Source organism: Microtus pennsylvanicus, chromosome 2 (genome assembly GCF_037038515.1).
Source record: "Microtus pennsylvanicus isolate mMicPen1 chromosome 2, mMicPen1.hap1, whole genome shotgun sequence".
Classification (NCBI taxonomy): Eukaryota; Metazoa; Chordata; class Mammalia; order Rodentia; family Cricetidae; genus Microtus; species Microtus pennsylvanicus.
In genome coordinates, this window is record NC_134580.1 from 79,629,706 (window position 1) to 79,647,096 (window position 17,391).

Below are 17,391 nucleotides of genomic sequence, written 5' to 3' on the forward strand. Positions count from 1 at the left end.
TTAAGAAATATAGGTTAATAGAGTCATCTATAATAGTCAAGCCTCTAGTCATGTTAGTTGGGTTTTCTAGATATATAGAGATATATTTCAGTTAGATAGGTACTCTTCAAATCTTTCAGAGACTTTCAGAATATGGCATTTAAAATGTTTTGAGTTTAAAACTTTTTATAACAATGAGACATATTTGCTCCTGGCAGCACCAATCTACTTCAAGAGGATAATGGACATCGAAGAGGCTCCTCATTGAGTTTATTAGTCACTTGGGCAAGAAATTGCTCTTGTCTGGACTGCTTGATATTATGCTGTATGAGCTGAACATGCAGGACCAACAGTGGTATATTTGCTGAACTTGCCTAAAGGTGAGATGGTCCTTCAGGGTTCCTGCTACATGAAAGAGTCTGCCAGACATTCTGCAGGATACAGAAGAAAGTGACTGACAAACTGCCAATATAGGTGGAACTGTCCTTGAAATTTCCTGCTTCATGGTAAAGTCTGCCAGATACTATGGGCCTGTAGGCTGAAGATGGGTGACCATAACAAAGAAGAACTTTGGGTGACTGCCCAGGCAGTGATATGTTAGAGTTTTGGAAATTGCCTTCCGTTCACTTCCTATTACTTAGGTAATATTATATCCTCCTGCTGTCCTTAATGGAGTTGAAGAATAGTTATAGTTTTCCTTAGTTATGATAAAAGATGAAGTAGATATAAATATTACATCTATAATTCTTGCTAGATAAATGTTTTGCTATATGTAATTTTACTGTGTTAAAGTTAAAACTTTCCTTTTTATTAAACAGAGAAGAGGAGGTGATGAGGGATTCTCCTCTGTATGCTGTGAATACCATTGGTTGATAAAGAATCTGTGTTGGACCTGGCAGGGCAAAATAGAGGTAGGCAGGGAAAACTAAGCTGAATCCTGGGAGAAAGAAGGCTGAATCACAGAGAAGCCATGCAGCCCCACCAGAGACAGATGCTGGACAGAACCTTGACAGTAAGCCGCAGCCATGTGGCGATACACAGATTAATAGAAATGGGTTAAATTAAGATGTAAGAGCTAGCCAATAAGAAGCTAGAGCTAATAGGCCAAGCAGTGATTTAATTAATACAATTTCTATGTGGTTATTTCAGGACTGAAGCAGCCTTCTACAACAGCATAACAAGATGAAATAAGATGAGGCATAAACCCTCATATGAAGGCTAGATGAAGTAACCCAATAGGAGGAAAAGGATCTCAAGAGCCCGAAAAAGATTCATAGATATCCCAGATCCCACTGTTAGGAGTCCCACAAGAACACCAAGCCACACAATAATATGCATGCAGAGGACCTAGTTCAGACCCATATAGGCTTCCTGATTGTCACTTCTTTCTCTGTGAACCCATGTTCTCCTAGTGTTCTTAACCCTCCTTGTTTCTATAATCCTTCCTCTCCCTCTTCTGTATGGTTCTTCAAGCTCTGCTTCATTTTTGTCTGTGGGTCTCTGCATCTGTGGATTGTAACATGATTATCTTTTACTTAACAGCTAATATCCACTTATGAGTATACACTATGAGTGTGTTTCTGGGTCTGGGTTACCTCACTTTCTAGTGAGTTTGCTTTTTTTCACAGCTGAGTAATATTTCATTGTGTAAATGTACAATTTCTTTATCCATTCCTTGTTCGAGGGACATCTAGGTTGTTTCCAGCTTCTGGCTACTACACATAAAGCTGCTATAAACACAGTTGAGCAAGTGACCTTGTGGTAGGATAGAGCATCCTTTGGGCATATGTCCAAGAGTTGAAGCCCTTTAAAATTTTTAAGATTTGGTTTTTCTAAGGTTTTCATTGGGAGTTATATATAAGTCATGACACTTAATACAATATTGCATAGATGTATTTTTAACGAAAACAAAACAAAAATATCCCTCAGTACGTCTTATGCAATCTTACCAGGACACAGAACTATAAAGAGAACATGAGCTAAGAACGGTGATAAGGAGGCACACGAAGTGACCGCTGAAGAGCTGTGGTGGAACCAGCTCAGCAGAGTCAGAACTTAGGAGGCATGGTACACTTTAAGCTCGTCCCACACAGACACAGGCTCCATCTGAGGCGCAACTCGTCCAAGATCAGTTCATATAACATCCAGTCTACAGAGACTATGAAGGAGGCCTGCTGGAAAGGAAGGAGCAGGCTCTCCCACACAGAGCTGATGAGATGACAGAAGATAAGCAGCTGCCATACAAGCGAGTTTTCCTGCCATTCACAGATAAGAATTATTAAGGCACACAATACGTTTACTGCCAAAGCTACCAATTTCAGACCAGTCTGAGCCTAGCCTTAAAATACTCCTGATGGAAGCATGCAAACTTGAATGTGCACTTAGAAAAGGACAGTCCCACAGAGCCGAAGCCACAGTGTTAGGAAGGGTGACTGTCAAGCTCCGTCTTATAGCTTCTTGGTAAACAGCATGCTCTGCCAAGTGGACAGATGAGCCATAAAGAGTGTGGGCCAAATGTTTGTGGTGCACACCTTTAATCCCAGAACTTGGGAGGCAGAGGCAAGTAGATCTCTGTGAGTCTAAGGCCAGCCTGGTCTATAAAGTGAGTTCCAGGACAGCCTGAGCTATTAGTAAGACCCTGTAAAATGTTTAAGGGTAACATACAAATAAGAACACCTTATATTTATAGTTTACGCTTTTTAATGGCCATGACTAACATAACATTTGTTTACAACCATCAAGACCGGTCTGTGATAGAAGCAAAGGAAGATATCATAAAGAAAAAATTTAAAACATTGAAATGTGAAAATCTTGACTTATTGAGCTAATATTTTCAGAAGCCTACCTTTCCCTTAAATTCATGTCCTCTATGGTAGAGTTTAAATCAAGGAACTTGTGAGAACATTCACTAGGACTCCTCTGAAAATCAAAGAAATGACTTTAAAAATGTAAAAATAAACTATATGATCAAAGAAACAAACTAATAGAAGTTAGTATCCTTCCAAAGTTCATCACACATGATCTTTGTACATTTCAGTTAGGGGTGCTTAAGAGATGGCTCAGTGGTTAGGAGCACTAGGTGCTCTTACAAAGGACCCAGGCCAGTTCCCAGCACTGGCACGGCAGCTCACAATTCCTGTAACTTCAGTCCCAGGTATCCGATAGCCTTTTCTGGCCTCTGTGGGCCCCAGACATGCACGTGGCACACACAGATGCCTGCAGGCAAATGGGTTCATTGTTCTATAACCAATAAACAGTTGTTCTGTTCCAACTGTCATTCCAAAACCAATGCAGATACCAGAAAAACAAGTAATCAGACAGAATTATTCAAAATAACTTTATTAAGACTTTTCTTGTTCCCCAGGAGCAGGCCCAAGCTAGCAAGCTCCCAAGAACTGGGCCCAGACCAGTTCTTCCACGGGATCAGGCTTAAGTCAATGTCATCTGCAGGATCAGGCCCAAGCCATCGATCTCTATGGCAGCAGGCTCGAGCTAGCAACCTCCGCCTGAGCAGGCCCAAGCCAGGAACATCTGCGAGAGCAGGTGCAAACATGTGACCTCCACCTGAGCAGGCCCAAGCCAGTAATATCCGCAGGACTGGGACTGAGCCAGTGACCTCTGAGAGACAAGCCTGAACCAGGGACCTCTGCAGGACCTGGCCCAAGTCACTGATATCCGCAGGTGCAGGCCAGTCAGTGACCTCCTCGGGAGCTGGCCCAAGCAAGCAACCTCCATGGGAGAGGCCTGAAAGACCTCTGGGATGGCAGAGCGACCTCCAGGTGCGCTGAGCGACCTCCAAGGTGACTGGGACTGTGGCCCCAACTCCACCATGAGGAGCAACCATCCAGTCTTGGATCCATTGGCACCTGGAAGAGTGATCACCAAAGACATGGCCCCAACTATACCAATCAGAAAAAAAGATGGGTAGACAAGATAAGAACACACCCAACACCACAAAGAACAATTTGGTACCATCAAAAACTGACAGCAAGACTAGAACAGTCCAATACAGATGAAGCAGAAGAAAATGACCTAAAAAATAACTTTAGGAGAATGTTTGAGGTCCTTAGAGAAGAAATGAAACATTAGGAAACAACCTACCTCAAGATCCAGCCATTCTGCTGTTGGGTATACACCCAAAGGATGCTCAATCATACCACAAGGACATATGTTCAACTGTGTTCACAGCAGCATTATTTGTAATAGCAAGAACCTGGAAACAACCTAAATGCCCCTCGACCAAAGAATGGATAAAGAAAATGTGGTCCATTTATTTATACAATGGAGTACTACACAGCAAAAAATCTTGAAATTTGTAAGCAAATGGATGCATCTAGAAAACAGCATATTGAGTGAGGTAACCCAGACCCTGAAGGACAAATACAATATATACTCACTCATAAGTGGCTTTTAGACATAAAGAAAAACAAGCCTACAATTCACAACCCCAGAGAACCTAGACAACAAAGAGGACCCTGAGAGAGACATACATGGATCTAATGTACATGAGAGGTAGAAAAAAGGCAAGATCTCCTGAGTAAATTGGGAGCGAGGGGCTCATGGGAGAGGGTAGAAAGGGAGGAGGGAGACAGGGAGGGGAGCAGAGAACAATATATAGTTCAATAAAAAACACTAAAAAATTAGCTAGGCAAAAAAAAAAAATCTTGATGAGGAAACCACAGAAACAGCTGACCTGAGCTAGTAGGAGCTCACTGACTCTAGACTGACAGGGGTGGGGGAGGGGGAGGGATATATCTGCATAGGATAGGACAGAACTAGGCCGTCTAAATGTGGGTGACAGTTGTGTGGCTTGGGTATTCTGTGGAGCCACTGGCAATGGGAACAGGATTTATCCCCATCTATGAGCTGGCTTTTTGGAGCCCGTTCCCTATGGAGGGATACCTTGCTCAGCCTCGATACAGGGGGAAATAGCTTGGTCCTGCCTCAATTTGATATGCCAGACTTTGTTAACTACCCATGGGAATGGGAAGTCCTACCCTTTCTGAGGAGTGGATGGGGGAGGGGTTAAGGTGGAATGGGGGAGAGCAGAAAGAAGGGAGGGAGAGAGAACTGAGGTTGGTATGTAAAATGAAAAAAACCTTATAAATAAAACAATAAAAACCCCACACCCACAGTGAGGCACCAGAAAAAACCAACTGTCCTCTTTTTTACAAGCTCACATGCATCCTGAGACATCCTACTTGCTATACTGCTTGTCAGCATCACTTCTTTTCATAGGCAAATGGTGACCCATGTGTCTTGGAAGGGGAATTCCACTCTGCTTGTGGCACTGTCATGGAAAGGGCACACTTACCTTGTGTTCATAATACACACAGAGGCCCGACAAGGCACACACGCTTCCTTCTCCCGCTTCTTTAAACCCCCTGAGAGAAAGTCGATCCGGATTCACTCAGGCTTCAGTTAGCACAAGCCCTGCAGCTGTTTCCTGCCACCCAGCATCCGCTGCTGTAACCTACTTGGCATCACAGCCAGGCCCATCTTAAAGTCATTCGGTATCGTTACCCCTTTCTGCAGAGATCTCGTGTTTCCCATTCACAGCCCTGGTTAAAGGGGTATTTTTCCTTATCTGTATCAAATAGTTCATTCGTTTCTTTGCGTTGCAGAGGGAGCCCAAGCCCATCAGGATGCAGCCTGTCATGAGAACAGAATTTGAAAGCAAAGATCGGAAGCCAGATGATTTCTCCCCTAAGGAACGATGAAATATTAACTCACAGCACCACCTACCTTTCAGAAAAGGGGAGAAAACAAGGCTTATTTTCCAGATAAGCCCATACGGTTTGCTTAAACAATTAATGGTAAAGTTAGGTTGAAAGTGGAAAAAAAAGTAGAAAGTAAAAATAAACAAACAAAAAATAAGAAAAAAACCCTGAAGTTCTACTGGCTATTATGTAAACACTTGTAACAGTGTTCATAAATTACCTGGAAATGCTTCAAGTCCGGCCAGCAGCATCCACAAGAATTTAACACAACACAACATAACGGACAAACTTGTTATCCTTGACGACTAAGTGGAAACTACAGTACGGGGAAGAGCCCGTTTTGACAAGTAGAGGTGAAGATTCATTGATACTTTCTCAACTAAACATCAGCTACATTAGATATGGTTTTCCCTCAGAAATTTTTCCATGATTAGGTAGTTTCCCTTGTTTAAACTGGGAAAAAAAGGGGGACAAGGTACAAACTTTTTTTTTTTTTTTTTTTTTTTGCCTCTCAGCACATCTGTCTGTTATAAACAGCAGTGTGGTAGTGTGGTGTGGACAGGCTGGCTGATGCACACATAGCTCAGACCATGTACCCACATCCTTCAAATCAAGGTGATTCTTTGATCTCAGGCTTTGATAAGATTTTTTCTATAAATGACAAATCCAATTGTCCCAGAGAATCTAGAGACATTAATTTTGATTAAAGGGGCAAGCATCTGCACCCATTATTACCTAATTATTAAAGGGGTCAAACCATGAGAGGCACTGGGTTTGTGCTCCCACCAACTGAAAGGGCTTAGCTGAAACAGTGCCTATGTGCAAGCTCGGTGGGGATCAATGTCCCTCGGATCTACAGGAAATGGAGGCACTACTGCTCATGATACCCGCCCACAGAAGCCAGTGCACATAAAGGGTTATTTATGGCTGTCTCATGCTCCCATCCTCAGGTGTAAGAATTAGAGAAGGGGGCTGAGGAGAGGGCTCAGAGGCTGAAAGCACTTGTCTATGCCCTGGGTTTGGATCCTCAGAACCGCTGTGAAAGCCACAGGGGTTGGGAGACAGAGACAAGACAATTGCCAGGAGCTAGCATGTAGCTAGCCTGGTGTAGACAGCAGTGAACAAGAGAGATCAATTATCAAACAAGGTGGAAAGCAAGAAGTCCCACCCAAGGTTGTTCTCTGCCTTCTACACACTCACCAGGGAACACATGTAAACACCCACACAACCAGGCACACAGACACCTGTTCAGTATTCCAAACTGACCTGGAAAATAATGCAAATTATAAAAGCTATGTTGAAAACAGTACTTGGTCATAATTTTAAGTTAATTTGAGAAAAGTTTCATAGAGTACATTTTCAAATGGCTTCTTAAGAATGACAAGCTGAACTAAGTATTCTCTTAGCAAACGTTATACGGGGGCACTAATTATTTTTGAAGGTTCTTTTGTTAGGGCTATAGTTCATCATGTCACACTTCATACAGCTTGTACTGTATGGTCTTTCTTCTGGTGGATTTATGTCAGCTGACACTAAGGAGAACTTTCCTGTGACTGGTGAATTCAATTACCATTCATTACCATCCAATTTAAATATCGTTACCTTGCCAGAGCTGCCAGCACAGAGGAGCTGTTCTAACATCAATGATAATGAGGGACAATCTGGTTCAACAGATGGAATAAAAGAAGGATATCTCCCCTCTGTTCTGCCTCCTAGGTCTTCTAGTCTCTTTTGAGACAAGGTCTCAACTATGTAGCTAGCACTGGCTAGCCTTGTGAACTCATGGGAATCCTCCTGCCTTGGTCTCCCAAGATTACAGGTATGAAGGCTGAGCTTATCAACTACTTTTCTATTTTGTGTGTCACACCAAAGTAAACTAGACTTTTTTTAATTCCTCACTTTTGATTTTGCAATACAAAGGTGTTTACAAAGTTTTATCAAACAACACTTTGTATATAAAACAACACAAACTTACAATGTGCAGTGAGAAAGAACACAATTTATTTCCATTCATTCCAAGTCAGCAGAAGAGCTCACTGCTGAATTTAGATCAATGACAGCTTTTCGCGGAAAGAAGTCCCCCAGCCCCTCTGTGAGATGGAGTCTTACTGTGTAGCCCACCTAGCCCAGAATTCGGAGCTGTTCTCCTTTCTCAGTCTCTCAAATGCTTGAGGTGACAGGTACAAACCCAGTGGCTCCCCTAACTTTTATGAGGTAGGGTCTCTGAACAAACACTCTTCTGTTCATTTCCTCTTTCTTCACAAGAAGTTCACAGTGTCATAGAAGTGAAAAATAAGACTGAGAAGATATATGTATAGCTAAGACATCAGCTTTATATACACAAAAGCTTAATAATGTTGTCACAACCCCTAGTAAAATTTAATCCTTATTTACTAATCCAGAATAAACTAACTGTACACATTAAATTGTTCAAGTATATCAAGAGCACTCACTGCTTATAAAAAAAGAGAGGTCCCAATATGGACAGACATCTCTTTGAAGCCCACTTATAAGTTCGACACGATTAGGTTAGAATTCTATATTTTTTAAACTTTACAATATCATATATTCACTATTAGTGATTCGCATCAGTTCATCCCTTCTGTACAGCACCAGAGGTTAAAGATGGATCTGCTAAGCAAACGCTCTTTATTATCACAGGTTATCATCACACATTTCTACAATGAACAGACAGGGAAATGAAGACAGCTCAGGCCAAAGGCTTCGCCTTATATAAATAAGTATTTCACCTACTTCATACTTACAACCAATTGCATATCTGGTTAACAACTACTCAGGAAACGTCTGGTCTTTGAAGACTATGCAAGTCTCATGGGATTCTCTAGGTTTGCTTTGAAACTTTCAAGAAACCTGGTAGCCAGTTCGTCATCAACCACTCGACTGTCACTTGACATTGTGACAGTTATAAGCTGGTGCTGCTGTAGCTGGGGGTTCCCCTCTTCATCCTCAGTGAGCTTCAGTACAGGTCGGAATCTCCCAACTGCCAAAATACAGGCCTGAGGAGGGTTGATCACTGCAGAAAACTCATCGATGCCAAACATCCCCAAGTTGGAAATACTACGGAGGAGAAAAAAACTGCTGAAGTTAGCATGGCCCAAAATACATATGTGTACTTTATTAAAAACCTGTGGTTTGCTACTGAGTCTCATACCATGCCAGAATATGTCTCTCAGTAGACACATGAATACCATAATTACCCAAGAGCCAGCACTCACTGGAGGTTCTAATAACTGACACACTCAGAGGAGAGATGGAAGGCGTGACGAGCTACAGAGGAACCCAGCTGCTAGGTTCACAGACACCCTAGGCACACAAACAGGACTAGTAAGGGAATTTCTGCTGCCAGGTAAAAGGTCAGTATTATTATACTATATGTAAGTTACTAACATTGAACTAAGAAATCTTAAGATAGTATCATTTAGCATAATGTCACAAGAGAGATAGTGGTTAGGTAGTAGATTTAATGAAGATCTATGACCTCTATGAGAAAGATATAAAACAAATGAAAGAAACCGAAGTATATAGAAACACTCAATACTGTTTGAACCGCCAAACTTAATGCAGAATTCCAATCAAAACCTCAGCTAAATATGTTGTGTGCCTGTCTGAAAAATGACAAAGACTCCTTAAAATTTGTTGGAATATGAAAAGGAGTCAGAAAAGATGATCATGAGTGTAGAGTGCCGAGCTGGAGCCAGGCAAACAAAGGAGACCCGACACAGAAGCTGGACAGGACAGCCACGGCACCTTCCCAGTGCTGGGGAGAAAGCCTTCAGGGACAACCCTGGGCTCATCTCGTTTTTTTGGGACAGAAGGATCCTTGACTCCTACTCCACACCGCATGGAACTCTAATTCCAGATGGACCGTGACTGATCTGGTGTCACGTGAAAAGGGAACGGCAATGCCTCTCAACGACAGCCTGGAAGAGCTTCACTGGAAAGACCAACGTTCCGGACAGACGAAAAACAACACCACCCATCAAGAGAAACATGGGCAAATAGCGAAGTTCTTTAACACACAGAGCCTCTGTTGTATTGGACATGCATACTACAGAGGCTGTGCATCTACACATGCTCAGTCCTACAAATTGGTTTTCAAAAGCAGACACAAGACTTTCTAATGACTTCATCTGATAAACCACCAGGCAACCAAATAGCTGATGCTATTCATCACTATTCATTGGGATGTTCTTGACCACAAAAAGACCCCCCAGAAATAGTAAAATTTAAAGCCTACCATCAAAATGCTGCCAAGAACACAGAGCACAAGGACTCCGTGCAATGAAGTGCAAATCTGTACAAACATTTTGGAAAACTCTTTGACAGAATCTATCAACGCTTTTAATCTAGGAAATCTACTTTTAGGACCACACAATAAAAACATGCACCGTAAGACAAGGGTAAGCATGTGCCCGGCGCCATACTTGTAAGTGCACTAATGGAGAAAGAACTTGAATACCTATGGGAATAAGACCGACATGAATACACTAACACAGATTAGCATATACTACAGCAGTGGACAAATGTCTGCTTCACAGCAATCACAGGGAACTCTCATGGACACAACACCAAAAGGCTAGACAATAAAGATCACTGTATTTATAGAAAGTATTATTTATATATCTTTCCTTCACATAAAGATAAAGCAGCAAATGAAACTATGATCATTTTCACAATATTACCTTTAAAAGAGATATGATAGGTATTACAGTCCTTTTAACATTTGACTAACAGGTTTTCTGACTTTTGTCAAGCCCCCCTCCCACCAAAGAAGAAACAAAAAGAGATGACAGTAAGAAGGATAAAAAGCAACACTTGAAATGTGCTTTGTATATTTTTGGGGTGGTGTCATATTTCTTCTTCACATTACAAAATAAACAGGCTACACTCAGTGTATTTTATGTTAGTGACATTTAAAAGTAGAGTTGATAATAGAAGGCTATTATAGGTTCATTATATAGATAATGATAATAACAAATCAAAAAAAAAGGAAATGGGTGAGGTTTATAAATCTACCTTGCTTGTAAAGTAACTAAAAAATAAAAGCTTGCTGGGTGGTGGTGGCGCAACCCTTTAATCCCAGCACTTAGGAGGCAGAGGTAGGTGGAACTCAGTGAGTTTGAGGCTAGCCAGGACAGCCAGGATAGTTACACTGAGAAAACACTGTCTCAAAAAAAAAAAAAAATTTAAGAACTGAGCACCATTTCATGTTGCTAACAGAAAGAGTGTTTCTCTCACACCCAATAGGCCCCTCTAGCTGTGGGGAAAGCCTAACTACTCTGAGAGATCCTTCCCCATGTCCTGCTATTTACATTAAAGTACATGTACTGAGCCCACATTTTTAAAATGTCTTAAAACACACAAAAAAAATGGTTGACAAGGATTGAGTAAGTCTTATTCTATTGTTTGATGCTACTGATAATTCAGAGTTTAAATCTTACCTAAAAGATCCTCCTTGGTACTCCTCAGGTAACAATTTCCCATCTCTTGCTTTCTTCGACAGAACCTGGGGAAAGAGCAGAGCACAACAATGAAATCACGTTCTAGTTAATTGCATAACCGGAAATATTTGTACAGGGTATACTCTCACAACTCAGGGTAAGTGTTAGATGTTTAAACATATCTAACACATTTACAGGAAGCCTGAGAACAGACAATCTGAGAAGGTAAAGCTCAACAGAGTTCCTTGAAAGCTTCCGAGCTCTCAGTTTGCCACGTACCCATGTTGTGCAATGGTTCCGTGCCTTCTATACACAACACTTTATATGCTGCTTATAGCTTTTTCCTTGTACCACAGAAATATTAAAGTAGACATTCTTGCCAATCCAGTAGGTTTGAAACAGTGAGACAAAGGGAAATGGACAAGCCATGGACACCACAGAAGGCCTGTGAAGGGAGCACGAGAACTATATAAACAAGGAGAAGGAGCCAGCCAAGTGAGGCGCCAGGACGAGCTGGGCACTGCCAGCATGCCAACCTGCCCAAGATCCAGGGCCCCTCAAAACAATGGCTCCCGCCTGCAGGCAGAGAGCGCCTGTCTCCTCACTGCTTCTCACTAGCTGCTGGTGAAGACTGGAAACTCAGGCCTCTCTGTTCTTACCTTTCTGTCTCAGGCTCTCAACCCTGAGCATAAGACTTGTCTACCAGTGAGAATACGAGCGCTGGAGGACAACCCGTTCAGTCCATGGAACAAGACACAGTATAAAATCTTCACATATAAATGGCAACAAAATAGCTACTGAGAAGTGATATTCTTCCAAAACTGGAACTTGGCTCGCCTTTCCTTGAGGGGAAGGTGTCAGAATCCACGAGGCAGGCACAGGTGGGAATGCACATTTATCACCAGCAGAGCTGCAGCTGAGTCACCACGACTGCTCAGATTAAGCTCAGCACCTAGCTTAGTGCCTGGCTCCCATCAGATCACGAGTGGCATGGCACGCTGACCTAGGCTGCAGCAGCTGTACCTTCTGCTAGTGCTCAGAACTTCATCTCCTACGCTAAGGTTCTTTCAAATGCAAGGAGCAGAGAATGCTAGCATAGCTGTTTTAATGATGTGGTATTACAGTAGTAAAACTTGTCAAATTGCTCAGAACCAATGAAATCTATAATAGTTAAAATTTAATGCATATAAAGATGGGAAAATCCCAGCTCTACAGATGGTAACTTCCACCTAGCATTTTAGAAATGTTATTTCAACACTTAGTCTCCTTTCACCTTCACGACACTCAAGTGCATGCTTCTCAATAGTGCTGAAATCCTTGATCAATAATGCTCCTGAACAGCATTCCCCGACCCTACAGCTTCACTTTGTTACCCTGTGGCCAACCCATGGGCTGAGAATATTAAATGAAAAACTCTAGATATGAAGAGTAATTTTGAAATTACATGCTGTTCTGAATAGTGTGCTGAAACCATGGAGCTATACAGAGCATGCACTGCCCCTCTGGTCCAGCGCTCTCCTGCTGTGTACACTACTCACCCGTAGACACTGAGCCCACCAGATCAAGTCCTGGCATCACCACAGTGCTCACGTTCACCTAATTCATACTGTACTTAAAAATGTTTCCAACGGGCAAGATTAATGGTGCTGGCATATGACCCCATTATAACTGCTCTACTTTAGCGCTATTGTTAACATGAATTAAGCGTTGCACAAGTCTGTATGTACAGGGAAAAGTACATATGGACTGTTTGGGGGCTTTTACTAGGTAACCTTGGAACGTATCCCTTGTGGGTCAGAAGAAACAACTTACGTTATATCCCAGAAAAGCAGTCTATTAGTTTTGACCTTTAAACTGACCTAACTAGTACAACCTTCCAAATGAGAAAAAACTGACCTAACTAGTACAACCTTCCAAATGAGAAAAAACTGACCTAACTAGTACAACCTTCCAAATGAGAAAAAACTGACCTAATTAGTACAACCTTCCAAATGAGAAAAAAGGTTGCACTTCAACCCATACCGATAGATGTTGCAAACCTTTTCAAGGAAGAACGAAGAACTAAAAATGTTAGATCCACTAAACTCACCTTTAATTATGTATAATTCAAAAATTCTAAGTAAGATTAATTTTTATAGCATCATGCTTAAAAACAGACCAACATGCAATGTTTACTTTGGGCAACAGAACTGGGAGTTTCCCAAGAAAGTTTTACCTCTGCTTTTTAGCTACTATGTAACTTGTTTTACCAATCAGCATAAAATCCATCCTTGCTACGGGAACAATCAATCAAATGAGTATCAAAGTTTCAGCACCAACACTTCAAGACCTGTGCTGTGATACTTCTGCCAAGAAATGCCCTTGGGGATTACTGTGGCTGTCAAAGTTGACTTGCATGCATGACTACTTTGTAATGTGCTATGCTTTAGTGACAAAAATGCCTTCATTTTGGAACTTCAAAAATTGCTTTTCAAGAGATTCAAGAAAGCTAAAGTACTTTACCTTGGTTTCAGTGGTCTTAATCTACAACTTTAAAATCTACCTGAAACAGCATCACTGTGCTAGCTAGTCTATGACAACTTGATACACAAACTAGTTATCTCAAAGAAGGGAACCTCAAAAGAGAAAAATGTCTCCATAGACCTGGTTGTAAGGCATCTTCTTAATTAGTAGTTGATGGGAGAGGGCCCACTGTTGGCGGTGCCATCCCTAGGCCGGTGGTACCAGGTTCTATGAGAAAGTCAGTGGGGACCAAGTCAGTAAGCAACATTTCTCCATGGCTTCTACATCAGCTCCTGTTTCCAGAATCTTTCCCTGTTTGAGTTCCTGTCCCAGCTTCCTACAGTGATGAACAGTGCTGTGGAAGTGTAAGCCAAATAAACTCTTTCCTCTCCTATTTGCTTTTTGGTTATGGTGTTTCATTGCAGCAATAAGAACCCTAACTAAGACAATCTTTAATACTGAATTTTGGACTTTGAAAAATTAAAGATTTGCCCAGAACATAAATAAAGCTGACTTCTAATTTATATATACTTTAGTTTTAGAATTTTTGAATATTAAATTTCCTTAAAACAGGTAATGCCTTGAGAAAAGCTGAAAACCTAAATATGTAAGAGAGACACTTGAAATCACCACTCCTCCCCACAAAAACCACAGTGCAAACCTGACCACGTCAAGAATCTCAGAGGAGGGGTTGAGAGATGGCTCCATGGTTAAGAATGGGAGCTGCTCTTGTAGAGAATGGGGACTCGTTGCCAAGCACCCACATTCTCGACTGCCTACAACTCCAGCTCCGGGGCACCTGGACACCTTCCTCTGGCCTGAGGGCACATACCTGTGCTCACACATGGACACACCCTCCCCTAACATACAGACATATAAAAAAAAAGGTTCTCAGCAGGTGCTAAGATGAAAACAGCCCATCGTCTGAGAGCGGTCTATGGGACACATACCTTTACAGAGTCAGCGATCTCCTGTACACCCTTAGCAGCTGCATCTTTGATGATCGGTGTAATTAAACCTTTATCAGTTGCCACAGCCACTGAAATGTCGACAGAGGGCAGCTGCTTTGGGCCTTCTCCATCCCAGCTGACATTAACCCCAGGCATTTGCTGCAAGTAGAAGAACAACATGCCATGAAGGAAGCAGCTTGGGATTAGAGCAGTCAGAGAAACACGGTTTACGTTATAGTGCATGTGAATACAGCTGGACAGAGAGATACAGAAAACTTTGGTTTGGGAGAAAATGGCGTGGCTCACCACTGATTACTACTCATCTTTGAGAAGAACAAACACTTTTCGGCAGTATGATTGAGACAATTCTGATGGTACACATGTTTGAACTACATGACCAATATGAACAGAAAACAGTAGTGATATTCAACTACTTTCCTTTGTCACGAAAGCTCGTCTTGCAGGCACAACTCTGTAGTACATATAAACAAGCATTCAGTCATGAGTCCTCTATTTAAACTCAGGTCCCTGAGCATCACAAACAGGAGACAGACATCACAGACGCACATGTACAGAGTTAACAGAAAGATAACTACCTGAAGGATAAAAAGAATATGCAAAATGACTAAATGCTGGAAGGTATGTAGTGATGTTGCCAAATATCACAGGACGAAAACGGTGCTGAATACAAAAATCAAAAGCCAGCTTCTCTTCTCAGAGATTCTCTGCTTTTACAGAGTAAGGCCCAAGCGTCCAGGCATGCTATTTACCCAAGGAAGAGCGGCCGGCCTCCACCCTGCCTGTCTGTCTGCGCTTGCGCCACTCTGCTGGGCTTGACTTTCTCACTCTACGTAGATTCTCGTTTACTCCTTTACACTGTAATTAGTCCATCATTCTTAGAACCTCTCTGAATTATCCATTCACAACAATGCCAGGAAAAAAACCTCCTAATCCCTCAAAAGATCCCAAATTCTTCAGATAATACAAAATACAAAAAACAAGGAGTCAGAAGTGGCTCAGGCTGAGCTCACACTACTCTTCTAGAGGGTCAGTGTCCACACCAGGAGCTTGACAGTCATCTGTACTCCAGCTTGAAGGGTTCTAAAGTCCGTTTCTGTACTCCATGGGCATAGACACACATGTGTACAAGCCCATATACAGAAACACACACACAAGCATGCATGCACACCAGTAAAACCTTCAACATGGAAGGCTACCTTGAAATTACATTTAATTAATAACTACATAATGAAGGCTCATGGGACATGGTCTAAATTGGATCCAAAACAATTTTCATAAGTTTAATCCTTTTTACAAATTGTTACAATTATTCCCACACTCAAGTTTTCTAACACAGACTGAAGAGAAGGCACACACAGTAAAAACAATGGGAGCACTGGTCAGCAACAACACAAGGGCGGTTAGAGCATCTCAGACAACAGCACTGAACACCACAGCAGTCAGAGGCTCCAAGCTAAAGCGTTTGGGAATCTGCATATTCTTGGAAAATGCATGCTTCAAAAATGAATAAGACAGAAAATCAGGCAAGCAATAACTATGAAGGTAAATGAGAAAGCACCAAATCTCATTAAAATCAACTAGATTTGGTGATTTTTATTGGTGAATTCTATAAAACTCTAAAAATAAGTCTTTTTAATCACCTGGAATGAGTACAGGTAAAGATAACAAACAAACAAAAAGCCCGGAATCCATTTCATAAAGTCCAGACAGGCTGGAGAGTGGCATGACAGCGTAGAGACAGAGCACCCGTGGCATGGACGACACCCTGGGTAACCCAGTGCCCAGACCAAAACAGAACTCTGCAAAGCCGCAGCTGCAGAAGCCATGGGCGTTCGTCCATGCTGTCACTCACTGTTACTGCTCAAACTTCTCTCCACTTAGTACAACAGGGGACAAATTGGTGTTTACCGAATAAATGTGCTTTATTCTGCTATAATTTAGGAGTCCTTTTGATTTTCAGTGTCTTTACCAGTAAAGCAAACAAAATTAAAAAACAGGATATTTTTAGCAACAAAATTATACATATTTTAAGCCAAGAGCCATTTAGAAGCCACAGTTATTTTGCTCTGGCCACTTACTTTAAGAGTCACAGCTGCTGCTCTGATGATAAAGTCATTCACTGAGACTCTGATGTCATCTGAAAGAAAAATAAGCATATTCAAACCTCTAATTATTACACTGACCCTTAAGATTTCAAACTTGTAGATTATGGACAGGTCTTGCACACAGCGATGAAAAAAACCCACCAGATCTGCACTTGTCTCATAAAACAGGTTTCGCTGCTTCAGCAAAATGTGAATCACACAACGTCCTACACACAGTGGAAGTCGTGGAAGCAAAAGCTCACGTCCAGGGTGGAGGCACAGCTTTGGGTAACCTGTGCTTACGATGTCAGGATTGCATTCCACTTTCAGTATTCTTCCCCATGGAGAAGTTCACCTCCAAGTCCACCTCGATTACCATTTTGTGAAGTTATTCAGAAATCATGCATGAGAACTTGAATAAAAATGCTGCAACTACAGTCAAAAGGCCCAACTAGCATGCCACCAAAGGGCAATCTCTGCACTTGTGTGAGTTTCTTCTCACCTGCAAGTGTCTTTATTCTATGCACATTTTAATATATTGATAGTATTAGAAGAGCAGTGTAGGTAAATACACTAAAGAGATGACTGAATTCATAAAGGGTGCTTAAGTTTCCTTTTTTACTAAGAGTATACAATGGAAAGGATTTAAGACAAGCAACTTTAAGCATTAAAT

At 41.7% G+C, this 17,391-nt stretch overlaps 1 protein-coding gene across 1 annotated transcript in view; it reads right to left on the reverse strand.

Moving 5' to 3' along the window:
- Nucleotides 1-7,678: 7,678 nt before the first annotated feature.
- Nucleotides 7,679-17,391, reverse strand: part of Pdhx (pyruvate dehydrogenase complex component X) — a 70,089-nt gene continuing 60,376 nt past the window's right edge. The window contains exons 8-11 of the mRNA XM_075961551.1: nt 16,713-16,771; nt 14,614-14,772; nt 11,162-11,226; nt 7,679-8,777 (exon numbers count right to left, since the gene is read on the reverse strand). Of these exons, the coding sequence (XP_075817666.1) occupies nt 8,519-8,777; nt 11,162-11,226; nt 14,614-14,772; nt 16,713-16,771 (542 nt within the window). The 3' untranslated portion in view covers nt 7,679-8,518. The remainder of the gene's footprint in view (nt 8,778-11,161; nt 11,227-14,613; nt 14,773-16,712; nt 16,772-17,391) is intronic.